At 42.2% G+C, this 26960-nt stretch overlaps 1 protein-coding gene across 1 annotated transcript in view; it reads right to left on the reverse strand.

The window, feature by feature from the left end:
• The window catches only part of LOC137631754 (HEAT repeat-containing protein 1-like), a 622900-nt gene that overhangs the window by 120825 nt on the left and 475115 nt on the right, over window positions 1–26960 (reverse strand). Inside the window, exons 12-14 of the mRNA XM_068363681.1 lie at window positions 18706–18894; window positions 13553–13678; window positions 10994–11095 (exon numbers count right to left, since the gene is read on the reverse strand). Coding sequence (XP_068219782.1) covers window positions 10994–11095; window positions 13553–13678; window positions 18706–18894 — 417 coding nt within the window. The remainder of the gene's footprint in view (window positions 1–10993; window positions 11096–13552; window positions 13679–18705; window positions 18895–26960) is intronic.

A 26960-nucleotide genomic window follows, 5' to 3' on the forward strand; every position in this document is an offset into this window, starting at 1 on the left:
AATGTTTCAGACAACGAAAGGTGGTACGGAGCGGGAGCCCGACCGTATCCAAGACAGATTTTAAAATTTTTGTGCCACCAGCCCATAAACTCGCTACAATTCTCCTGCGTTCCCATTGGTTATCTCCCTCCTCGGACACTAGTTACCACCATTAGATCCTGCTCTCCTATTGGTCAGCATCTACTGTAGTGTATCCGATCATGCATCTACCCATCGGCATTCCTAGGTCTTCTCGTTCCGGCAACGGTATCGTACATAGCCATTAATAAAGAGAGAGGGAGGACTCTTGAGAAATGGGAGAAGCTTTAGAGGTGCAGATATTGGTAATGATCACCAGCTCCTCATTGCCACACTGAAATTAAAACTGAAAGCACGCAACAGCAATCTAGGTTTGATACAATTAAGCTTTCAGAAGAGCACAGAGAAATATTTGCAATTGAATGTAGGAATTGATTTGCAGTCTTAGAGACTTTAGGAAATGAAGAACAGACAATTAATGAAGAATGGTTTGATATTAAGAACATACATCAGTCAGTTGGTAGTGAAGTCTTAGGACAAGTAGTTACAAGAAGAAAGCCATGGATATCAAATGATACTTTGGATACTATACAAAGGAGAACATAACAGAAATTAATTGTTGAAAGTTTTTGAGGAAGTAATGAAAATTACAAGGTAGAGCATACTAAGTACTCCAGTATTGGCAGTGAGGTCAAAAGAAAAGCCAGGAATGACGGGAGAGAATATTTAGACAGTAAAGCACATGAGGCTGACAAAGCTATGAATTCAGGAAGTGGTTATGGTGTAAGAATCGCTCATAAAATTATTAATGAGATCTCGACTGGGGCACATAAAAAGAAGCATATATTCACCAAAAAGAGATATGGCTCTGCTATAGCAATAGAAGATGAAGACAGACTATGTTGGATGGAACACTTTAGTGAGGTTATAAATAGGAGATATGAAGGGAATAATTTGATTGATATACCTGAAGCTGATGAAGACCTTGATATGTAAATTTGTAGTTTTAGGTTGGCCAGGGCACCAGCTGCCCGTCGAGATACTCCCGCTACAGAGTTTTGGGATCCTTTGACTGGTCAGACAGTACTACATTGGATCCTTCTCATTGGTTACGGTTCTTTCCCTTTGCCTACACACACACACACACCAAATAGTCTGGCCTATTCTTTACAGATTCTCCTCTGTCCTCATACACCTGACAACACTGAGATTACCAAACAATTCTCTTCACCAAAGGGGTTGACTACTACACTGTAATTGTTCAGTGACTACTTTCCTCTTGGTAAGGGTAGAAGAGACTCTTTAGCTATGGTAAGCAGCTCTTCTAGGAGAAGGACACTGCAAAATCAAAGCATTGTTCTCTATTCTTGGATAGCGCCATAGCCTCTGTACCATGGTCTTCCACTGTCTTGGGTTAGTTCCCTTGCTTGATGGTACACTCGGGCACACTATTCTATCTAATTTCTCTTCCTCTTGTTTTTTTTAAAGTATTTGTAGTTTATATAGGAAATATTTATTTTAATGTTACTGTCCTAAAGATATTTTATTTTTCCTTGTTTCCTTTCCTCATTGGGCTATTTTCCCTGTTGGGGCCCCTGGGCTTATAGCATCCTGCTTTTCCAACTAGGGTTGTAGCTTAGCAATTAATAATAATAATAGGCCTATGAATGAATTCAATGTGTTTGAAGTTGAAGTTATCCTAAAAACACTAAAGAGATGGATAGCCCCCAGAGACAATGGAATAACTGCCGAGATGATACTGGCCGAAAATGAAGTGACTCCAAGACTACTCAAAAGATTATTTTGTAGATTGTGGCATGAAGAGGCAAATCCTGAAGAATGGGAGTTGGGAGTGTTGGTGTAAATATAAAAAAAGGAGACCTGACTGATTGCAATAATTACGGAGGTATAACACTCACGTCAGTTGATATGGAAATATATAGTTTGCTTATTCTAAAGAGACTGGAGAGAAAGATTGATGAAAAGGTGAGAGATGAACGAGCATGATTTAGAAAAGGTAGAAGTTGCACTGACCAAATTTTCATTTTGAAACATGTTGTACAGCAATGCATAGAATATCGAAATCCCCTATTGATGGCATTTGTGGACTATTAAAAAGCCTTTGATAGTGTGCACCAGACAATTTTATGGAGAGTTCTGCGTTATTATGGAATTCCTCTTAAATATGTAATTTTGATTAAGTCTGTTCATGAGCATAGCAAGTGCTAAGTTAATGTTAATGGAGTCTTATCAAATTAATTTCCAGTGAACAGTGGAGTACTCCAAGGGAATGTGTTGTCACCTCTGTTGTTCATCCTCCTCATGGATTTTGTAATGCATAGAACAGTCGGAGATGGTGGAGAAGGATTAGACTGGATTGGTGATAGGTATTTAGCAGACATAGAGTATGCTGATGATGCTGTCCTTGTTAGCAGAACACCACAGGACTTGCAATGCTTGCTTACCAGAATGCATGAAACATCAAACAAGGTTGGGCTGAAGATAAATAGAAGAAAGACAGAGATGATGAGAATCGAGTATGCAATGGAAGATGAAATATTATTGGAAGGAAAAAGGATTAATGAGGTAGAATAATCAATACAGGGTCTTTAGATTTAGAGAATAGTGAAAGATTGAAAAAAGCAAATCAGACAATGGCTAGGTTAATCAAAATTTGGAAATCAAATCGCCTGAAATTACATATAAAAATCAGACTAAATATCAGTGTAGTGAGATCGGTGTTACTTTAAAGAAATGAGTCATGGTCTGACAATGAAACAATAGATTTAGTAGATTTGAGAACAAAGCCCTCAGAAGGATATTGGAAGTTAAATGGCAGGACAGGATTAGAAATGAAACTATAAGAGGGATTACTCGAGTGCCATATATGGATGAAATCATGATGAGGAGTAAATGGAGATGGTTTGGGCATGCTCTTTGCACTCCCCAAGAAAGATTAGTTCACCAAAGGTTCTGCTGGGCTCCACAAGGCAATAGAAGAATTGGAAGACCCAGATCTACATGGCTGAGGACTATGAAGCGTGAAGTAGATGACGAATGGAGAAGTATTGAATTAAAAGCTCAAGATAGAGACGACTGGCGAAATCTAACTGAGGCCCTTTGTGTCAATTGGCATAGGAGATGATGATGATAAATTAAATCAACTCAGAAAAGCTAAATGATTACATTGCAAGCAGCCACTATAAGACCTAGACTCCAACACTATTGATAAAAAAAAGGATTCTTCAAAATAATTTCATGTTAACACCAACTTGGTATGGCACTGAGCTGCCACCAAAATTCTTTTCAAAGAAAGCTTTTTGCAAAAATTAAGAGATGTGGGTGTACTCCTAATATCCTGAACCTTAACTTTGAAGGCTTCGATAATATTTTTATCTATTTTTTTAGGAGTTTCTGTTTTTAGGAGTTTCTGTGAATAAACATTCAACTAAAAATGATATTGGTTGGAAGCACAGGACTTTTACTGCATAGCTGTACTTTTGTGAACAGTAATAAATTTAATTTGATCATGCTACACACCTCCCAGAGAGGCACCTTGTGGCCTACGCATTGAAGACCTTGTGGCCTATGCATTTAAGACCATTTGCAACTCTCACAAGATGCAGAGAATGCAGAACCAGCTCCCCTAAAACAATTTATATGAGCCACAGTGCATAGGCTTGCCAACAAATTGGCTTAAGTTCAGGTAGCCAACTGAAGAACTGCTTTATCAATTAGATTACAGTATTGAAATAAATAATTTTAGTTTAAAAACATGATATTTTAATTATAAAATAAATTTTTGAATATACTTACCCGGTGAATATATAATAGCTGCAACTCTGTTGCTCGACAGACACATACAATAAAAACTCGCCAGCGATCGCTATACAGGTTGCGGGTGTGCCCACCAGCGCCAACTGTCGGCCAGATACCACTCTCGATGTAAACAAAGACTCAATTTCTTCTCATCCCACTGCGTCTCTATTGGGGAGGAAGGGAGGGTCGTTTAATTTATATATTCACCGGGTAAGTATATTCAAAAATTTATTTTATAATTAAAATATCATTTTTAAATATTTAACTTAGCCGGTGAATATATAATAGCTGATTCACACCCAAGGAGGTGGGTAGAGACCAGAGTTAAATATGTTTACATCGTATAAGCTAAGAGTTTTTTATTTCATTTTGACAGTTATCAATATAACAAAACCAAAATAAATAGGTACCTGGTAAGGAAGTCGACTTAGACGATTACTCTGCCTTGTAAGTACATCTTCCTTACGGAGCCTCGCGATCCTCTTAGGATGCTGACAGACCCCCAGGAGCTGAAGTATCAAGGGCTGCAACCCATACAACAGGACCTCATCAAACCCCTAATCTGGGCGCTCTCAAGAAATGACTTTGACCACCCGCCAAATCAACCAGGATGCGAAAGGCTTCTTAGCCTTCCGGACAACCCATAAAAACAACATTAAAACATTTCAAGAGACAGATTAAAAGGATATGGAATTAGGGAATTGTAGTGGTTGAGCTCTCACCCACTACTGCACTCGCTGCTACGAATGGTCCCAGTGTGTAGCAGTTCTCGTAAAGAGACTGGACATCTTTCAAGTAAAATGACGCGAACACTGACTTGCTTCTCCAATAGGTTGTGTCCATGATACTTTGCAGAGATCTATTTTGCTTAAAGGCCACGGAAGTTGCTACAGCTCTAACCTCGTGCGTCTTAACCTTAAGCAAAGATCGGTCTTCCTCACTCAAGTGTGAATGAGCTTCTCGTATTAACAATCTGATAAAATATGACAAAGCATTCTTTGACATAGGCAAGGATGGTTTCTTAACCGAACACCATAAAGCTTCAGATTGGCCTCGTAAAGGTTTAGTACGAGCTAAGTAGAACTTAAGAGCTCTAACAGGGCATAAGACTCTTTCTAGTTCATTGCCTACGATCTCCGATAAGCTAGGAATATCGAAAGATTTAGGCCAAGGACGAGAAGGTAGCTCATTTTTGGCTAGGAAACCAAGTTGCAGAGAACAAGTAGCTTTTTCTGACGAAAACCCGATGTTCTTGCTGAAGGCATGAATCTCACTGATCTTTTAGCCGAGGCTAAGCATACCAGGAAAAGAGTCTTAAGAGTGAGATCTTTCAGGGAGGCTGACTGTAAAGGCTCAAACCTGTCTGACATGAGGAATCTTAGGACCACGTCTAAATTCCACCCAGGAGTAGCCAAACGACGCTCCTTAGAGGTCTCGAAAGACTTAAGGAGGTCTTGCAGATCTTTATTGTTGGAAAGATCTAAGCCTCTATGCCGGAAGACCGAGGCCAACATGCTTCTGTAGCCCTTGATAGTGGGAGCTGAAAGGGATCGTCCTTTTCTCAGGTATAAGAGAAAATCAGCTACTTGGGCTACAGAGGTACTGGTCGAGGATACGGAAACTGATTTGCACCAGTCTCGGAAGACTTCCCACTTCGATTGGTAGACTCTAATGGTAGACGCTTTCCTTGCTCTAGCAATCGCGCTGGCTACCTCCTTCGAAAAGCCTCTAGCTCTCGAGAGTCTTTCGATAGTCTGAAGGCAGTCAGACGAAGAGCGTGGAGGCTTTGGTGTACCTTCTTTACGTGTGGCTGACGTAGAAGGTCTACTCTTAGAGGAAGACTTCTGGGAACGTCTACTAACCATCGAAGTACCTCGGTGAACCATTCTCTCGCGGGCCAGAGGGGAGCAACTAACGTCAACCTTGTCCCTTCGTGAGAGGCGAATTTCTGCAGTACCTTGTTGACAATCTTGAATGGTGGGAATGCGTAAAGATCCAGATGTGACCAATCTAGGAGGAAGGCATCTATATGTATTGCTGCTGGGTCCGGGACTGGAGAGCAATAGATTGGAAGCCTCTTGGTCAGCGAGGTTGCAAAGAGATCTATGGTGGGTTGACCCCAAGTCGCCCAAAGTCTCTTGCACACATCCTTGTGGAGGGTCCATTCGGTTGGAATTACTTGACCTTTCCGACTGAGACAATCTGCTAGGACGTTCAAGTCGCCCTGGATGAACCTCGTTACTAGGGAGATGCCTCGATCTTTTGACCAGATGAGCAGGTCCCTTGCGATCTCGTACAACGTCAGTGAGTGGGTACCTCCCTGTTTGGAAATGTACGCCAAGGCCGTGGTGTTGTCCGAGTTTACCTCCACCACTTTGCCTCGAAGGAGATTCTCGAAGCTTATCAAGGCCAGATGAACCGCCAAAAGCTCCTTGCTGTTGATATGCATGCTCCTCTGACTCGAGTTCCACAGACCTGAGCATTCCCGACCGTCCAGCGTCGCGCCCCAGCCCAAGTCCGATGCGTCCGAGAAGAGAACGTGGTTGGGTATCTGAACTGCCAGGGGAAGACCCTTTCGTAGGCTGATATTGTCCTTCCACCAAGTCAGACAAGACTTTATCTTTTCGGAAATCGGGATCGAGACCGCCTCTAGCGTCTTGTCCTTTTTCCAGTGAAAAGCCAGATGGAATTGAAGAGGACGGAGGTGTAGCCTTCCTAGCGAGACAAACTGCTCCAGGGATGACAGCGTCCCTACCAGACTCATCCACAGCCTGACTGAGCAGCGTTCTTTCTTCAGCATCTTCTGGATGGAGAGCAGGGCTTGATCTATTCTGGGGGCCGACAGAAAAGCCCGAAAAACTTGACTGTGAATCTCCATCCCTAAATACAGAATAGTTTGGGATGGGACCAGCTGTGACTTTTCCAAATTGACTAGGAGCCCCAATTCCTTGGTCAGATCTAGAGTCCAATTGAGATCCTTCAGACAGCGACGACTGGAAGAGGCTCTGAGAAGCCAGTCGTCCAAATAAAGGGAGGCTCGGATGTCCGATAAGTGGAGGAATTTTGCCACATTCCTCATAAGCCTCGTAAACACGAGAGGAGCTGTGCTTAGGCCAAAGCACAGGGCCCGAAACTGGTACACCACATCTTCGAAGACGAATCTCAGAAAGGGTTGGGAGTCTGAGTGAATGGGGATGTGGAAGTAGGCGTCCCTTAGGTCTAGAGAGACCATCCAGTCTTCCTTCCTGACCGCTGCTAGGACTGACTTTGTGGTCTCCAAGGTAAACTTCGTCTTTGTGACAAAGACATTCAGAGCACTGACGTCTAGCACCGGTCTCCAACCTCCTGTCTTCTTTGATACTAGGAAGAGACGGTTGTAAAACCCCGGTGATTGAAGGTCCGAGACTTTGACCACCGCCCCCTTCTCTAGCAAAAGAGACACTTCCAGTTTCAGGGCTTGTCTCTTTTCTTCCTCTCTGTACCTGGGAGAGAGATCGATGGGGGACGTCGCTAGAGGGGGTTTGCGTACGAAAGGGATTTTGTACCCCTCTCTGAGCAACCTCACAGATTGTTGATCTGCGCCTCTCTTCTCCCAGGCTTGCCAGAAGTTCTTGAGTCTGGCACCTACTGCTGTCTGAAGTTGCGGGCAGTCAGACTCTGCCCTTAGAGGACTTGGATCCTTTTCTCTTCCCTCTTTTCCCTTCGGCACGAGCACCTCCCCTGCTGGAGGCTCTGCCACGAAAGGGCGGGATAAACCGAGACGCTGGAGTGTCTATCCTAGGTCTAGCAGACAATGCAGGCAAAGGGGGAGCTTTGCGAGCCGAGGACGCAACTAGATCGTGGGTGTCCTTCTGCACTAAAGACAAGGCAATTTCCTTAACCAAGACTTCAGGAAACAGGCACTTGGACAAGGGCGCAAAGAGTAACTCAGATCTTTGGCATGGCGTCACTCCAGCAGACAGGAAAGAGCATAGAGACTCTCGTTTCTTCAGGACTCTGGACGTGAATGAAGCGGCAAGTTCGTTGGACCCATCACGGACGGCCTTGTCCATGCAGGACATAATGAGTAAGGAAACATCCTTATCAGCAGAAGAGATTTTCCTACTCAGGGCTCCTAAACACCAGTCTAGGAAGTTAAAGACTTCGAACGCCCTAAATATACCTTTAAGAAGGTGGTCCAGGTCCGAGGGTGACCAACAAATCTTCGAGCGTCTCATGGCAAGGCGGCGGGGAGAGTCTACAAGACTTGAGAAGTCGCCCTGGGCAGAGGCAGGAACTCCCAAGCCGAGAACTTCTCCCGTGGCATACCAGACGCTCGATCTAGATGAGAGTTTAGAAGGGGGGAAGGCAAATGCTGTCTTCCCTAAACTCCTCTTGGTCTCTAACCAATCGCCCAACATCCGTAAAGCTCTCTTGGATGAGCGAGAGAGAACGAGTTTAGTAAAGGCAGGCATGGTAGCAGGAACGCCTAAGACAAACTCTGACGGCGGCGAACGAGGAGCCACAGAAATAAAGTGGTCAGGGAACAACTCTTTAAAAACCGCCATGACTTTTCTAAAGTCCAAGGATGGTTGAACTGCTTTAGGCTCATCTAGTTCTGAGGGTTGATCCTCATGCTGTGGTTCAGCAACGTCCTCATCTGACTGTTCCTCATCCGATAACTGATGAGAAAACGGCAACGGAGTAGGCAACGTTTGACTCGCAGAGTCCGGTCGCACTGGTGCATACGTGACGGAGCCGGACGCAGCGTCCTGGAACTGCTGAACAGCCTGGGAACTGTCAACAACAACAGGTGTGCGAGGACGCACAGCGTCCACCCGAGACTGTTTAGACCGTCTGGGTTGTGCAGTCAACACCATACCGGGTTGCGGAGGTTGACGCACCGCGTCAAAACAAGTCAACTCTGATGGTTGGTGAACGTCCTGAACGTCACCAATCACATCAGTGCGTTGCCTAACGTCAACGTGCGGCTGGTAATCCACACTGGGTCGCATCGGTGGAGGTACTACCCCAACTGGTTGACGCAAGAAAGCTACATCAACGTCAACAGGACGCACAACAGACCGTTTGGATGGCTGATGGCCAGTAGGTTCGGCGGAAACCTTCTCAGCATTGTAGTCCTCCATCAAGGACGCAAGCTTGGACTGCATGTCTTGCAGTAACTCCCATTTAGGGTCTACGGAAGCAGGTGCGGTAACAGACGGGGCTAGCGAATGAGACGGCACAACTTTGCCTCTCTTAGGCGGCGAGCAGTCATCAGATGACGGCAACGAGTCCGAACTGTCCCAGTGGCTACAACCGGGACGTTGGACTTGTCCTGAAGGGAACGACTTACGCTTTAAAGGTCTGGAGACCTTGGTCCAAGGTTTCTTATGAGAAACACCTTCGGACGACGAGGTAAAAATGGGCTCTCTCGTCTTACGTTGGTAGGGGCGATCTTGGAGAGATACGCCTGATACCATAGAGGAAACGTCTGTTCGCTGATCAAGGCCTCTCGAACCCATGAGTCGTACGACATTGCTTCTCCCCTGGGCTTGGGAGCTTGCAAGAGGTCCCGGACTAGGAGGACGACAGGCACGAACAGACGAACCCTCGAGCGCAACAGTTCACAACACTTTGCGTAACACTAGGCACTTTGACACTATCCTTCGTGGCACTTTGGCACTTGAGTTCCTTAACGTCCGCCGTGAGTTGATTTCGGTCACTTGCCAAAGACTCAACTCTCTCCCCCAAGGCATGAATAGCACGCATCATGTCTGCCATCGACGGTTCCTGAGTGCTAGGAGGGGGGTTAGGAACAACCACTACAGGGGAAGGATTAGGTTCAGGGGCATGTGGAGAGGAAAAATCTACCGACCTAGAAGAACTTCTCCTTACCCTATCTCTCTCTAGTCTGCGTGTATATTTCTCAAATTCGATAGAATCGAATTCCGAAAGGCCCACGCATTCCTCACACCGATCTTCCAATTGACAGGTTTTACCCCGACAATTGGAACAAACAGTGTGAGGGTCGAAAGAAGCCTTTGGAAGACGCCTATGACAGTCCCTAGCATTACATTTTCTGAACTTGGGAACTTGTGAAGGGTCAGCCATTTTGAATTAGTCAAGGGAAAATTCCAAAAATCGATCTAAGTCATCAACAATTAATCCGATCCAAAAAAGAGTTCAAGGATTTATTTGAAGAAAAACACCTGTACTGCGAAAGCTCAAACCAAATTAAAGTACTTCACCAAATATGATGGGAAAAACTCCAGGTTCAACAGCGAGTAAAGTACGTCTTGTCGACACGTCGACAGAGAAGAAATTGAGTCTTTGTTTACATCGAGAGTGGTATCTGGCCGACAGTTGGCGCTGGTGGGCACACCCGCAACCTGTATAGCGATCGCTGGCGAGTTTTTACTGTATGTGTCTGTCGAGCAACAGAGTTGCAGCTATTATATATTCACCGGGTAAGTATATTTAAAAATGATTGTTCTTTATAATGTCAAAGCTAAGCTGTAGACGTTCTCTTAGTGTTTTTGATGCGCACAGGCACATAAAACACCAAGTAAGATCAATACTACCTAATAAAGAATCGGAAGCTGGTGTGTATGAATAGTTGTACTTGGCTATTATGCTTATTTTCACTATAGGGCATAAGAATACAGGTATCTGGGAACATTTTGACAAGGAATGGGGCTCCTTATAATTGATGAATTTGTAATGGAACAACTTGAAACCTGAATTTGACTAATTAATACTAAAAGAATAATAAAAATGAAAGATTAAATGAGTGCAACGTGTTTCATGATTGAAAAAAAGAAAAATGGACCATTAACAGAGCCACATGAGTTTATACAAAATATCATGGGTAAAGTCATGTTGCAGTGTGTGAATTTGGTATGATTCAACTCAAGCCAGACACATTTTGACCTCAATTATATGTCATTTGGCACTGTTAAAAGTACATTTTTTTTAAAAGATATCAGGAAATAATTTGGAATCACCAGACAGACAGTGAAATCATTATAGGGGACTTGAAACAAGTACAATGAATGATTCATGAATATTAATTTGTAATCACTATTAAATGGAGCAACTTTAACCAACAATAAGTTACCATAAAAAATCATGCATAAAATGCATTGTAAAAAATTATAAGTCAGTAAGTCCTTACCCTAAATGGTTTATCAACAATATTTGAGAATGGAAGGTACGACTGCCATCCCCAAATCATGGCCAAGAAGTTGTACTGCATTTCAACATTCTTCAAGCAATCCTGTAAGAAATAAATACAAGAAAATATCAGCCATTGAAGAAAACAAATTAAAAAAAAATTACATTAAAAAATCTTATGTTGATACGCATTCCAATACCCTTCTTGTATCAATAATGATTTAATTTAGCCCAGTCTTTAATATCTTTCTCAACTAATTCTTAGATTGCAATATCTTTTATACATACTACTGGAGTTCCCGATAGAAATCTTAATCCTCTTTGATGATTCATTTGCATAAAGACAAAAGACTTACAAACATAAAATCTAAGGTAAATCACCATGACAAAATAAAATTTCAGGTATGAAATAGATCAAATAAAAAAGATAGTAAATAAAGCGTAACAACAAAATATAAAAGACAAAATATTAAAAAAAATATATCAATGTCAAACAGATATGCTGTACTGTAGTACACTGATACTGTTAATATGCAAAAAATAAGCATTGTCTTGGGCTGTGGGTTTTTTTAGTGTAACAAAAACTAACTCTGCTACCATTGACCCCTCAAGCATAGGAGGTACACCAGAGTTTCCTGAACAATCAATTGTGCCTGTACACATATTTCCCTAAAAGGACAATATTCAAACAGTATTAGAAAATTAATCCTAACACACATCCTATCATTTTAACAGTTAGTTTAGTCTCTTGAACAATCATTTGTGCCTATACACGTATTTCCCTATAAGGACAATATTGAAATAGTAATAGAAAATTAATCTTAAAACATATCCTATCATTTTAACAGTTTGTTTAGTCTCTTGAACAATCATTTGTGCCTATACACATATTTCCCTATAAGGACAATATTGAAATAGTAATAGAAAATGAATTCTAAGGCATATCCTATCATTTTAACAGTTTGTTTGACCAAATATAGAGTTTAAGAACTGGCAACAATATCTTATTATTGCTATAATTACTATTACTAGCTAAGCTACAACCTTAGTTGGAAAACTAAGATACTATAAGCCCAAGGGCTCCAACAGGGAAAAATAGCTCAGTGAGGAAAGGAAATAAGCATGAGCATGTACTATTGTTACCTAATCTAAGCAACCAATTTAATTTAGGGATCCAATAAGTGAACCAGACGAAGCACCCAGTAGCATTTTAATTTAAGAAAATTAATAAGCTCAGAAAAATTATTCAATTACTGAGAAGGAATTGTTTAGTTTAGTTTAATGATTGCAAAACTTCAAGATTTATTTATGTAGTAGTCCTGTTTTAGATGTTTATCTGATCATAAGCCCTTAAGTTTATTTGGAGAGATTTAAGAATACGAACATACATCTCATACATCAGAGTTAAGAACTTCAAGATTATAATCCGAATATAGTTCATATAAAAGGAAAGAATAATGTAATAGCTGATAGCCTCTCATGAGATTTTTCAGAATGAGAAAAACATTTGTTTTATCTTTTCTCTCATCTTTAGGAGAGAGTTGAGTAAGAACCATTCCATTTTTTATACCACTAATGTAGGGTAGGTAGTAGGTAGTACGTTGGCCTGGGAACCAGCCACCTGTTGAGATACTACCGCTAGAGAGTTATTGGGTCCTTTGACTGGCCAGATGGTAATACATTGGATTCCTATGGTAAGCAGCTATTCTATAAGGTCACTCAAAATCAAACCATTGTTCTCTAGTCTTGGGTAGTGTCATGACCTCTGTACCATGGTCTTACACTGTCTTGGAGTAGAGTTCTCTTGCTTGAGGTTACACTTGGGCACACTATTCCTATCTTATTTCTCTTCCTCTTGTTTTTCTGCTCTTATAATTTATATATGAAAGATCTATTCTAACGTTGTGAGTGTTCTTGAAATATTTTATTCTAATTGTTCACTACTTGTTATAGTTTATTTCCTTCTTTTCTTCCCTCACTGGGCTATTTTTCCCAGTAGAACCCATTGGGCTTATGGCATCCTACTTTTCCTACTAGGTTTGTAGCTTAGCTAGTAATAATAATAATAATAATAATAATAATAATAATAATAATAATAATAATAGTAAATAGATAAATGCAATTGTCTTACCTGTATGAAGGTTTAAATTACTGAATTAGAAGATTATTGCATGAAAGTAAATACCTACAAGTACTGTATGTGAAAAGAAAGTGAGGCGTGCAACAGGTATTATACGTCTGGACATTGGGGGAGGGGGGGTTCAGTGTTACCAGATGAGATGTGGTTGTGGTTGAGACAAACTAAAGATGTGTACAAACTTTTGTGTGCAATAGTACATAATGTTAACCTTATTTTTCTTACAATATATTTTGTAAATTCTTTATCTAGTTTGAGATTGGATCAAGGATTGAAAAAAATAAAAATAAAGATGTTATAAATCCTGTAAACTTTGATTCACATCCTATGACAAATCACAATGTAATCTAAAATTAAAAAAAAAAAATCAACATCTATGTAAAGTATTTAGGTATAAACTAATTATTATGGAACCACTCATACCTTAAGAACACAAGCCATAATTCTATTCCTTATAGCTATTCCTGTTGACCCGAACTGTTCAATCTCAAATGCTCCCTTAGCTGCTTTCAACAACAGTAGCAAATAACCTTCACTCAGATCTGGACCCTGTAAAGTTCAAAATTTAAATTAAATACACAAAGTGACAAGGGAAAAACATTAAAAGGTATTAATGCTATATACAGTACTATCAATTGCAAGCTACATTTGAACATGTGTCATTGCACTATATGATAACAAAACTATCTTACCACAACAGTAAAAATTTCTTTTTAATAAAATTGACTATTCTGATACCCACCTGGATGTACTATCCAATACTATCAAAGAAGTGTGAACGTCTTGATTTTACATTAAAAGCATTATGAACATCAGATGAGATTCATCTATGGTTCTCACAAAGAAGAAAGCATGATAACCCCCAGGCACACACAAATCACTTAAAAGTTGGGATGGAGAGGCATAATATTACTCAGGTGTAGCAAAATGATATATATTATGATTAGAAGTGTTTATTTTGATTAATCTTACCTCTACATCACAATGTCGACTACCACACTAACTTAACGGTGAAAAGTGGTAATCACACAACAATGCAAAATTCTTAAGATCTCAAACATGAATCAACCTATTCCTACTGCTCTTTCCTTCTTACCCATTGAATAAACAAAGGCTAATAATCAATCTTTCCGATTCAAAAAATACCTCACTTGAAATTAAAGGTAATTTATTAAAACCCCTTGCTAATATAAATTTTAATTTGAAAATTGTTCTATAAAACTATAACATAAAAAGACAAAAGGAAGTGTTGAAGACTCAATTACTATCTTAAATATAGCCACTTTCTTTAAGCATTTCCCACCATGATCACGAGTGTCTTATTCCTTAACTTTTATTTGGTGTCTTGTTATACAGTGCTAAGGTATGGGGCTACCCTGTTATAACACTAATAAGATAAGGTTGATACAAATGATATAAAGTTAAGCATTAAATAACATCGGACAAATTCTAATTCTTATTAAAACTAACCTATTCTGAAAAGGGTCTTTTATGAAAACTTCACTACTCACACTAAGGAAAACCTTATTGCAACTTCATTTCTGAGTAAAAACATTAAACACTATCTACTGTAAATCAACACCCTTAGCATAAAACAATCTAAATCTTTTTGGAACTGGTACATCTAGGTTTACGCCTTCCCTCTAATATCATTGGTCCTACCTTATAAAAAAATTGGGGTATCATAGAGCAGTAAAATTACTCTTTTAGCTGCCATTAGGCTTCAGAAAGAAAAGTTCCCAAGCCAGTTACCTCTGCTGACAGTAATTCCAAGATTACCATGTAGTACAGACCTTCTATATACAAGTTTGCCATTATATACTTCTACACACAGGTATTTCTTTCGGCGAAGGAAAACAAGGCAATCCTCGATATGTCCTAAAGTTGCTCTGACCAGAGAAATAACCCTTCTACGACACCAATCATAGAAGATGGCGCTCTTAGCCTGGTAGACATCTGTATGGCAAGCAGGTCAATCCCTAGATAGCCCCATATAAGTCTTTTCTGCTACCAGAGTTCGTAGAGATCAATCTGCTCCTACAACTGTCCCTGGTGATAGTGTGTCTTCTAGTACACTCCTCTTACCTGGAATGCATCTTGCTGACAACTCGATGATATGAAATACCTCTCAGATGTGCATTTGCTTCGTCAGCTCGCAAAGAGGTGAGATCCCTTGCCTGTTAATGTAGGTCACGATGGTTGTGTTGTAGCTCATCAACTCTATGGAGTGCCTCAAACATTGTTGGAATGATTGCAACTCTGGGAAAGCTGCTTGTAACCCAAGGATGCTGATTTATATATGCCTTTCCTCTTCAGTCCACACCTCAGACACGACCGGATCATCTGTGTGTTCCCCACCGCTCCTTCGATGCATTTGAGAATGGTTGCATGTCCAGAAGAGAAGATTAGAATGGGGCTCCACTGTTGAGGTTGTCCTCGACAAGCCACCAGGACATATCGTCCTGAACCCTTTGTCCCATTGGAACAGGATAGAACTAGGGATCCCTGTTGGCTGACAAGTGATCCTTCAGACATCAATCAATCTCTGGTGGAGGCACCCATAGAACGCTACAATGGTTATTTATAGAGGAGTTGAGGTTCCGCCTGGGGGAAGGGGCAGAACTGCTTCCCTGGGGGAAGCAGTCCTGTCCCTCAAATCCCTAGGTTGACCTGGCGTTAACTGGTCTAAGCTCCTGTTCGATCGTTCCCGGAAGAGACAAAATGAACAGGAGCTTCGGCAAGAGATCAGGGACCTATCCCATTGGGAGGCAAACCACTCCTGGGATTCAGGGCAAGTGTTGTCCTGATGACAGCGCTGCCCTCATCGGGACGGACACAAAGAATGTCCTGGACAGTTTGCATGAGGAGAGTCAAGGAAGAAAACAATCACACTGAAAAAGAGAAAAATCAGGAAAAAGCAATCAAGTAAACTATGGCAAGTCAAGTTGGGAGGCGGAGAGTGGCAACGTCCGTTCTCCACTGAGCCAAAAGTAAAAGTGGTAACACAAACCAGGTGCATGAGGGAGCAGGGTGGAGGGTTATCCCTCGATAAAAGTCTTATGACTCGTCTTCCATCTTCGCTGAAAGTAACATCCCTATAAATAGCGGAGTGTTTGTAATAAGTGTCAGAACAACAAGGACTTACAAGAAATGACAAGTGATAAATCAGTACAAGTTAAATATTATGTCCATGAGATCACAGATCATTCAGTTTCCCTACTTTATTCCTATGTTAACATATTGTAGATGCATGTAGAGGTGAAAAACTATACACACAAGCTTTTATTTCAGAACTGTAATATATGTGTAGTTATATACATATACCAAGGCACTTCCCCAATTTTGGAGGGTAGCCGACATCAAACAAATGAAACAAAAAAGAGGACCTCTCCTCTCTATGTTCCTCCCAGCCTGTCAAGGGACTCAACCGAGTTCGGCTGGTACTGCTAGGGGTGCCACAGCCCACCCTCACCCGTAATCCACCACAGATGAAGCTTCATAACGCTGAATCCCCTACTGCTGCTACCTCCGTGGTCATCCAAGGCACCGGAGGAAGCAGCAGGGCATATCGAAACTGCGTCACAATCGCTCGCCATTCTTTCCTATTTCTAGCATGCTCTCTTGCCTCTCTCCCTTCTATCCTCCTATCACCCAGAGCTTCCTTCACTCCATCCATCTACCCAAACCTTGGCCTTCCTCTTGTACTTCTCCCATCAACTCTTGCATTCATCACCTTCTTTAGCAGACAGCCATTTTCCATTCTCTCATGGCCAAACCACCTCAACACATTCATATCCACTCTAGCTGCTAACTCATTTCTTACACCTGTTCTCACCCTCACTACTTCATTCCTAACCCTATCTACTCGAGATACACCAGCCATACTCCTTACACACTTCATCTCAAACACATTCAATTTCTGTCTCTCCGTCACTTTCACTCCCCACAACTTCGATCCATACATCACAGTTGGTACAATCACTTTCTCAAACAGAACTCTCCTTACATTCATACCCAACCCTCTATTTTTTACTACTCCCCTAACTGACCCCAACACTTTGCATCCTTCAGTCACTCTCTAACATACATCTGCTTCCACTCCACCATTTGCTGCAACAACAGACCCCAAGTACTTAAATTGATCCACCTCCTTAAGTAACTCTCCATTCAACATGACATTCAACCTCGCACCACCTTCCCTTCTCATACATCTCATAACCTTACTCTTACCCACATTAACTCTCAACTTCCTTCTCTCACACAACCTTCCAAATTCTGTCACTAATCGGCCAAGCTTCTCTTCCGCGTCTGCAACCAGTACAATATCATCAGCAAACAACAACTGATTTACCTCCCATTCATGGTCATTCTCGTCTTCCAGTTTTAATCCTCGTCCAAGCACTCGAGCATTCACGTCTCTCACCACTCCATCAACATACAAGTTAAACAACCATGGCTATATCACACATCCCTGTCTCAGCACCACTCTCACCAGAAACCAATCGCTCACTTCATTTCCTATCCTAACACATGCTTTACTACCTTTGTAGAAACTTTTCACTGCTTGCAACAACCTTCCACCAACTCCATATAACATCATCACATTCCACATTGCTTCCCTATCAACACTATCATACGCTTTCTCCAGATCCATAAACACAACATACACCTCCTTACCTTTTGCTAAATATTTCTTGCATATCTGCCTAACTGTAAAAATCTGATTCATACAACCCCTACCTCTTCTAAAACCACCCTGTACTTTTAAGATTGTATTCTCTGTTTTATCCTTAATCCTATTAATCAGTACTCTACCATACATTTTTCCAACTACACTCAACAAACTAATACCCCTTGAATTACAACACTCATGCACAACTCCCTTATCCTTATATAATGGTACAATACACGCACAAACACAATCTACAGGTACCATTGACAACACAAAACACATATTAAACAATCTCACCAACCATTCAAGTACAATCACACCCCTTCCTTCAACATATCAGCTCACACACCATCCATACCAGATGCTTTTCCTACTCTCGTTTCATCTAGTGCTCTCCTCACTTCCTCTCTTGTAATCTCTCTCTCATTCTCATCTCCCATCACCAGCACCTCAACACCTGCAACAGCAATTATATCTGCTTCCCTAATATCCTCAACATTCAGTAAACTTTCAAAATACTCCGCCTACCTTTTCCTTGCCTTCTCTCCTTTTAACAACCTTCCATTTCCATCTTTCACTGTCTCTTCAATTCTTGCACCAGGCTTCCTTACTCTCTTCACTTCTTTCCAAAACTTCTTATTCTCTTCATATGAATGACCCAATCGCCATTGCCAAACACAAGGATTACTCAAAATATACTACAAATATTAAGTAACCGAAAAATTGTATTACCTACATTGGTATTTTTTTCTATAAACTATCATAATTCAAAAACAAAGATGAAATCTGTGACAAATTAAAATAACATTCAGACACGAATTCTAATAATCCTCATTAATATCATTATTATCGTTGGCTCATTATAGTATAACAAAATAGAGAAAAAACTATAAAAATTTCTTACCTCCATATCTGGCGTCCAATATTTAGTTTTCAAGCATTCATTTGGTAACGAAAAGGTTTTGACAGCCTGAAGCATGCATAGTGCAATACAATCAGCAGGGATATTTCCTGAGGATACTTCTGCGCTGTACTTTACAAAGTCATCATATGTCAATTTCTTATCCATAGATGCATTAGTGCAGGTCACATTCTGAAAAGAATAACTTTAATTAACATCTGAAAAAATAATTGTCTCCTGACAAATCCATTACCTACAATTACCCTTTTTTGTCTTGATGAAATCTTCCCAAGCACTTTATAAGATAGAAAATGGCAGTCAGCCAGTATGCCTGCACATGTAAAAATGGATCCTTGAGTGTCTAATAGATGACTGCTTCATTCTTCGAATGCTGAATGGTCAGTCTGACGGCTTACTTACATTTCTACTTGGCCCCAAGGTTCCTAGGCTGGAGAGAGGTACTTATCATTTGATATTAAAAGGTATTTGTGGCTTATTTGAAAAATTAAAATCCCATTGATGATAAAATCATAAAACACTCAAGTGTCATGTATTTAACAATCAAGTTATAATAGTGATAGGTTAATTTCCATTCTTAGTACAAATCTTGAATAAGACAGCATTAAATATAGCAGAGTCGGACTCAACTATTATCTCTATTTACAACTGAATGATCAACGTTTTACTGTTTATCTTGGTGTATTTCTATTTACACTAAGGTTCGAATCCATGGCCGAGCAAAATTACTACCATAAAAATAATTTCCCTATGGTTTTGTGATACCATGACAGAGCAAATTTTCTATTAAAAGGTGTTTAGGGCTTACTGTATTTGAAAAAAATAAAAATTATGAGTGATAAAATTATCATAAAATGGTTCTGTGTTGCATACTTGTCAATCAGCTATAGTATAATGATGGAGATAGGTTGATTTTAATTCTAAGCACAAATTCTGAATTTGATAGGATTAAATTCTGCAGTCAACTCATTTCTCTGTACACTACACACCCAAATGGTCAGTCTTACTGTTCACCTTCATTTCAACGCGGCACTAAGGTTCAAATCCTAGGACAGGTAGAAGTGCTTACTATACACTGGGTTTCCCTATGAGTGTGCAATCATTTAAAAGGGCAAATTTTATACTAAAAGGTATTTATGGCTAATATAGAAAGAATTAAAATAAAGAGTTAGTGATAAAATATCATTAAATGGAAGAGTTACCTACTTAATAATCATCTATAATGATGTAATACATGATGGGTCGAATGACAATCAACTTGTCGGCATAATCTTTTGACTGCTAAATGCGTGAAAATATTTCTCAGTTGCCTCAAAACACCTGCGTGACATAATTGCCAAAAGAGACACCATGGAATACATCTTTCTTGCCCTAAATATCCTCATCCAGGGTAAGCCAAGACACCAATCCAATCCACATGACAATATCTAGATATTGCCCAAAGTCAATGACATTGGCCCTCGGCCTTACATAATCAGAAATAAAGGCTAGATTCCTAAAGACTTCATTAGTTGACTGAAGAAAGGAGGAGAGGATAATATTTGGAAGAGGAGATTTCTTAGTGAAATTTTGTGCGTGAGTGTGACCTTTGTATGATATATGACCGCGATATACTCTTTTGTAGAATATATGAGTTATACAAGTAATTTTAACTTCCATATGGTTTATATTTGTAGCTTAGCTTGTAATAATTATAATAATAATAATGATGAAGTATCCGGACGTCACTGTCTGTATCACCAGGCATGTTTTTGACGTGTAATGACATTATCATAGCGAAAGGTTTAAGTATATTTCTGAGCTTATCTCTCTTTTAGATATGTGGCCATGGTATTTGAGGAAGGGATGGATATACAACCCCGCTCCAGGGTGATAAGAAAATAATTGAATTTTTCAATGAATTTTTTCTTTGTTACAGATGAATCAAAGTAAAATCAAGTAAGAGCAGCTTGGATGTGATAACCCGGACAACCCTAAGTGGGATCAAGAGTGTTACTATCAGTGACTTTTGCTCTTTTCCTCTAGGGGAAATCCATGGCAATCATGTGACGGATGTGCATTTTGGCACATCATTTTGGCCATCATCAAATTCAAGAACCGCATTTCCAAAATCACGAAGGTACACAGCTCAATCTCTTAAGGCATGTCCCTAGCTAACCTTGAGAGAGGTTGTATTGATGACATATAAGTCAGCCTAGAAAACTTGAGCAGTAATGTGTAATTTTCCTTGCTATACAAACTTGAGTCCTTTAGGTAGGGGAATATGTTTTCAGCACAAGCTGGATGGATTTTAAATCATTTAAATTAGTTAAGCAACAGGTAGGAGCAAAAGCAATGAGTCTCATCCCCTTATTTGTCAAAGTCTCTTCATTTATGAATCTTCAACTCAGGAGTAAGGGCTGAGAGGAGTGGTCGAGGAGGGAAGTTTAACTTGAAGGAATCAGATTTGTATAACTAGGATACATTAAAATTAATTAAAAATTTCTGTTTTCTTCCTACATAAAATGCAAACCATCTTCCTTTAGGTAAGAAAACTCGCAGCTTGGTAGGTCTGCAGTCGCCCTCGAACCAAACTGGTAGGTTCTCTTCCTTCAGTGGAAATATCAATCTATAGAAGTGATGATAATGACTCCAGCAACCTCAAATCTGTTTATCATTAGGATAAATAGGCTGATAAGGCCTGGCTTGTTCAAAAAGATTGGTACATGGTCAAAGGAGGGATCCCTTCTCAAAAAGGGGATAGCAGTCCAGAATAATATACTTAGAATATGATGATCAACAGGTTGGTAAATATTGCACCATCCTCCACCTTGTCTAGGGAGAATGGAGGAGAACTTCTCTAGGTTCTACACAACCCAACCTAAAACACTAAGTAGTTTTTTTTAATTTTCCCTCTTGTTAATACTCACTTCCTTAGGTACTAAATTTTGGTGCTATAAAATAGTTTTTGAAGAGTTAATGTTAAGCGTTATAAACATTATATATACTGTCTGAGCAAAGATCTGGCAGTAATTTTAGTCTTCTGGAAGCATATAAACGTACCTAGCGGACAGCAAGATTTTTTCTTGAAAGGAAAAATGGGGTCTAGCCCATAACTTCACGAGTTCCGGTCCTATCTGGTACCTTTATTATCTCAGCAGTTGAAGCATATGCATTACAGATCAACTCCCAAAGTCTGAAAGAGATGGTGTTCTAGACACCTCTTTACTGTTTCTACCAGTGCTGAGGAAGAGATGCTGACACTCTGGTCTGAGATGTCAGATTTTCTTCAGATAGCACCACAGAGCTATCACAGGGCACAAAAACATCTCCTCTCTGCGTCACTTGACGCTTCCTATACAGGAGAAGGCTTGAACCTGGGGCCGTGCCCTGGCAAGTTCTGAGTTTGGCCATGTGCCCCGGCACTAGCCACCCCCTTTCAAAGTGGAAAATTAAGGTAGAGACCATGTAACTCTCCTAAACTCTTTGACAATAATATTGCAGCTCACCTTGACTGAGGCCTTCTCAAAGGCTTGGACATCATTTGAGGTACATAGAACAGCAAGACTGTTCCAAGCTACTCCCAAGCACAGGCAACTCCTATGACAAGGAGAGGTGTATCCATTTCTGTTGAAAGACTATGGTAGCCTTGACAGCAGCGACTGAGAGGAGCTTCTCTAAGCAAGGAGGAAGAGACTCTGCAATCTAATCTTAGGATAATTCAACCTGAGAAGAATCCCTTCAATGATATCAACTGTAGAAGATGGCCCACTTTCCCTGGGAGAGTGAGGGCCAAGGGGATGTCAAAAAGGCAGAGAAGGATACCATTCAGCTGAGGCCATCTGGTAACCCCCGAAAATCAACCTGAGTCCTGGCAATATCCCACATGGTAGACTAGCCGATGGAACAGGGTTGAATATAAGGGTGTAACCCTCCATGTGAGCCCATGGGTGTTAGAAGGTGACTTCAAACACCAACCATGGGACTGAACAGGGGAAGAAAATACGGAAGGCTTTCTGTTTAACAGTATAGCATACCGGTTAATCCCTGGAGAACCACAAAAACCAGACGTCTCTCTGTTATGTCAGGATGTGGGGACCAACCTGACCCTACAACCCTTCCTTAGCAACTAAATGTGTCTGCTAGTCCATTCCTCTCCCCTGGAACATATTTGACTGGCAATTCTACGACATGGATGTTATCAAGAAATGCATCTGCTTGCTAATCCATTCCTCTTACCTAGATTATATTTGACTGACAACTCTACGACATGGAATACTATCAAGAAATGCTTTCACTTAGTCAGCTTGCAGTTTTAGACATAAGCCTCTACAGTGGTGCTGTCGCAACAACCCATCGGATACCTCTACAATGTTCTTGGAATGTTTGCAATGCTAGGTTGGCCTGGGCACCAACCGCCCATTGAGATACTACCGCTAGAGAGTTATGGGGCCCTTTGACTGGCCAGATAGTACTATAAGGGACCCTTCTCTCTGGTTACGGTTCTTTCCCTTTGCCTACACACACACACACACAGAATAGTCTGGCCTATTCTTTACAGATTCTCCTCTGTCCTCATACACCTGACAACACTGAGATTGCAAAACAATTCTTCTTCACACAAGGGGTTAACTACTGTACTATAATTGTTCAGTGGCTACTTTCCTCTTGTTAAGGGTAGAAGAGACTCTTCAGCTATGGTAAGTAGCTCTTCTAGGAGAAGAACACTCCAAAATCAAACCATTGTTCTGTTGTCTTGGGTGGTGCCATAGCCTCTGTACCAGGGTCTTCCACTGTCTTGGGTTAGAGTTCTCTTGCTTGAGGGTACACTCGGGCACACTTCTATCTAGTTTCTCTTCCTCTTGTTTTGTAAAGTTTTTAGTTTTTATAGGAAATATCACAAATTTTACGTAATTTGTATTTTTCCTAACAGTACTTACCTTGAACTACTTTCTTAGGAGTATCTGGGATCTCCTCCCAACCGACCAGAATTTTGTGTAGTTTACCCTACTCCTGTTTTCTATGCGGGGTAACCACTGGCGGAGTGATACGCACCACGAGGCGACCCCGGGTCAGAGAGCATGCTTGCTCAGGTCTCGATCTCCAGTAAGTTTTTGACAGCTAGGTTTCTATGAAGTCCAGTAAGGCACTCGGGGTAGGATGGGCGGGCAATGACCCGAAAGTAGTTTGAGGTAAGTACTGTTAGGAAAAATACAAATTACTTAAAATTTGTGATTTGTTCTAACACGGAGTACTTACCTCAAACTACTTTCTTAGGAGACATACTTTAGGAGGTGGGAGTGTCCTTCCGGACCTAGAGACCGTGGTGAGTATAGAAGAGGAACCTAGATAGGAGACTAGGTTCTGCTGACCCCAAGGAAAACACGAGAAAATAGGGAAAATTACGCAAAAAACTATCTTAGTGTCTAACTCACCTCTGCAAAAAATCCTTGGAGACTCGTCCATCTAATGATAGTGTATCCCATGGCAGTTAAGGGATTTTTGGGGTCATTTCCGAGAAGGTAAAAGAGGAAGAATAAAAGGGGGGTAAGGAAGGAACCTGTGTCTCTTGGACTTACCGCCCGCGGTTACCACTGGGGCTACACCTTTAAATCGTTTGGAGCGCGGAAATGACGGGACCGAGCGAGAACCCGTCCAGGGACTTCCTTGAACAGTCCTTCAAGTAGTGAGCCGTAAAGGTAGACTGACTAGACCATGTACTTGCCCTCAGGATTTGGCCCACTGCCATGTTCTTCTCAAAACCCAACGAAGTACTTAGACCTCTGTCGTGGGGTCTGGGCTTTCCTGGACGGGGGACCCCTGCACTACTGTAGGCTCTGATGATCACCTGCCGGAGCCAGAAGGAGATCCTATTCTTGGAGACTGGCTTCTTTACTAGTCCCGAGGACACGAACAGACTCTTGATTTCGGGTCAAAGCCTGGCTGTCCTTTCTAAGTACTTCCGTACCGCCCTGACCGGGCACAGAAGCAAGTCCCTCGGGTTGTCCGAACGAGGGATTGCCGGTACTGAGAATCCTTCAAACTTGGGGCCCCAAACTGCTGGATTCTGAGTCTTGGCCACAAAGGATGGCACGAACCTGAAGGTAGCTTCACGCCAGCCCTTCGAGTGTGATACCTCGTACGACAGTCCATGAATCTCCCCTACCCGTTTTGCTGATGCCAGAGCTAACAGAAAAACTGTCTTGAGGGTGAGCTCTCTGTCCAAGATGTCCTTGAGGGGCTCGAAGGGGGGTTCTGACAACATCTTTAGAACTCTAGCCACGTCCCACTGGGGCACCCTAACGGCCTGAAGGGGCAGAATTGCTCGAAGCTCTTGATGAGCATCGAGATATACCTGGAGGCACCTAGGTCGATGCCCTTTAGGAGGAAGACTTGGCCCAGGGCTGCCCGGACTCCTTTGATGGCTGGGATGGACATGTTTACCTCGTCCCTGAGATAGACCAGGAAGTCTGCTATCTCCGGGATGGAGGCCTGCAACGGCCTGATGTTCCTCGAGACGCACCACTTAGTGAAGGTAGCCCATTTTGCCTGGTATACTGCGGCTGACGAACGTCTCAGATACCCTGACATCCTTATTGCCGTCCTCGACGAATATCCCTCCTTCCTCAGGAGGCGCTCGATAACCTCCACGCGTGAAGGCAGAGGGACCAAGGGTTTTCGTGGAACCTTTGAAAGTGAGGTTGCCGGAGAAGGTCTGGTCTGTCCGGAATGGGCCAAGGTGGAAGGCGCGTCAGTTTCTTTAAATCTGCGAACCACTCTCTCTCCGGCCACCAGGGCGCTACAAAAGTCATCCACAGGTTGTCCGCTCGCCTCACCCTTCTTCCAAGGGTGTTGGAAGGCCTCCTCGAACGCCGCCTCTGGATCTGGCACAGGAGAACAAAACACGGGGAGCTGTGCGTTCAGTCTCGTGGTGAAGAGGTCTATCACCAGCGAGCCCCACTTCAGAATGAGTGTCTTGGCCACTTCTGGGTGCAGGGACCACTCGGACCCTACCACTTGACCCATTCTGCTGAGGCCGTCGGCCAGGACGTTTCTTTTCCCCGGAATGAATCTGGCTGAGATCTTGATCTGTTCCACTTTGGTCCATTCTAGTAACTCCATCGTGAGGCTGCACAGTTCCTTCAACTTCAGTCCTCCTTGCTTCTTTATGTAGGCCACCACCGTGGTGTTGTTGCACATCAACGCCATGGTGTTTCCCCGGAGCCGATGGACGAACTCTAGGCACGCTCTTTGCACTGCCATCATTTCTAGCACGTTTATGTGCAGGCTCCTCTCCTCGTCTACCCAACTTCCTCTTGCTGTCTTGTCGAGGAGATGGGCACCCCAACCCTCCTTGGATGCGTCCGTGAACAGAAGCATCTCCGGAGGGTCGGCTGCGAAGGGCATTCCTTTGAGGGTGTTCGATCTGACGTGCCACCCCTCCAGGACTTCCTTCGTCTCCGGGGACACTGGGACCACCTTGTGCGGGGAGTCTCTCTGGTTCCAGAGCTCCTTCAGGTTCCACTGTACTCCCCTGAGTTTGAGCCTCCCCTGGGGACTAACTTCTCTAACGACACGAGGTGGCCTATCAGTCTTTGCCAGTCCTCGGCCCTCCTGGGCTGGCCCGACAGGAAGGGCCGGAGGATCTGATCTAGGTTGTCAGGTCTCTCCGCGGAAGGGAAGGCTCTCGCCAACCGGGAGTCCAGGACCATTCCGAAGTAGTTCATCCTGGTGGAGGGTATCAGTTGGGACTTCTCCAGATTGATGATGATACCCAAGACGTTGCAGAACTGCAGGAGCTTCGCACCTTGCTCCCTCAGTACTTCCCATGAGGCTGAAAATAACAACCAGTCGTCTAGGTACCGAATCAGGCGGATGCCCTGTTCGTGTGCCCAGGCTGAGACTGTTGCGAAGATCCTTGTGAAGACCTGAGGGGCTGTCGATAGACCGAAGCAGAGGGTTTTGAACTGCAACGTTTGGGTATCCCATTTTACCCTTAGGTACTTCCTGCTGGAGGGGTGGACTGGGATTTGGAAGTATGCGTCCTTGAGGTCTACGAACATCATGAAGTCCTCCTCCCTCAAGGCCGCTAGGACCGACTTCGGAGTGTCCATCTTGAAGTCTGTCTTGCACACGAACTTGTTGAGGGCTGAGAGGTCTATGACTGGTCTCCAGCCCCCCGTCGCTTTCTCCACCAGGAAGAGTCTGCTGTAGAACCCTGGACCCGGGTTCTTGACTGGTTGTATTGCCCCTTTCGCCAG

Source organism: Palaemon carinicauda, chromosome 40 (assembly GCF_036898095.1).
Source record: "Palaemon carinicauda isolate YSFRI2023 chromosome 40, ASM3689809v2, whole genome shotgun sequence".
NCBI classification, from domain to species: domain Eukaryota; kingdom Metazoa; phylum Arthropoda; class Malacostraca; order Decapoda; family Palaemonidae; genus Palaemon; species Palaemon carinicauda.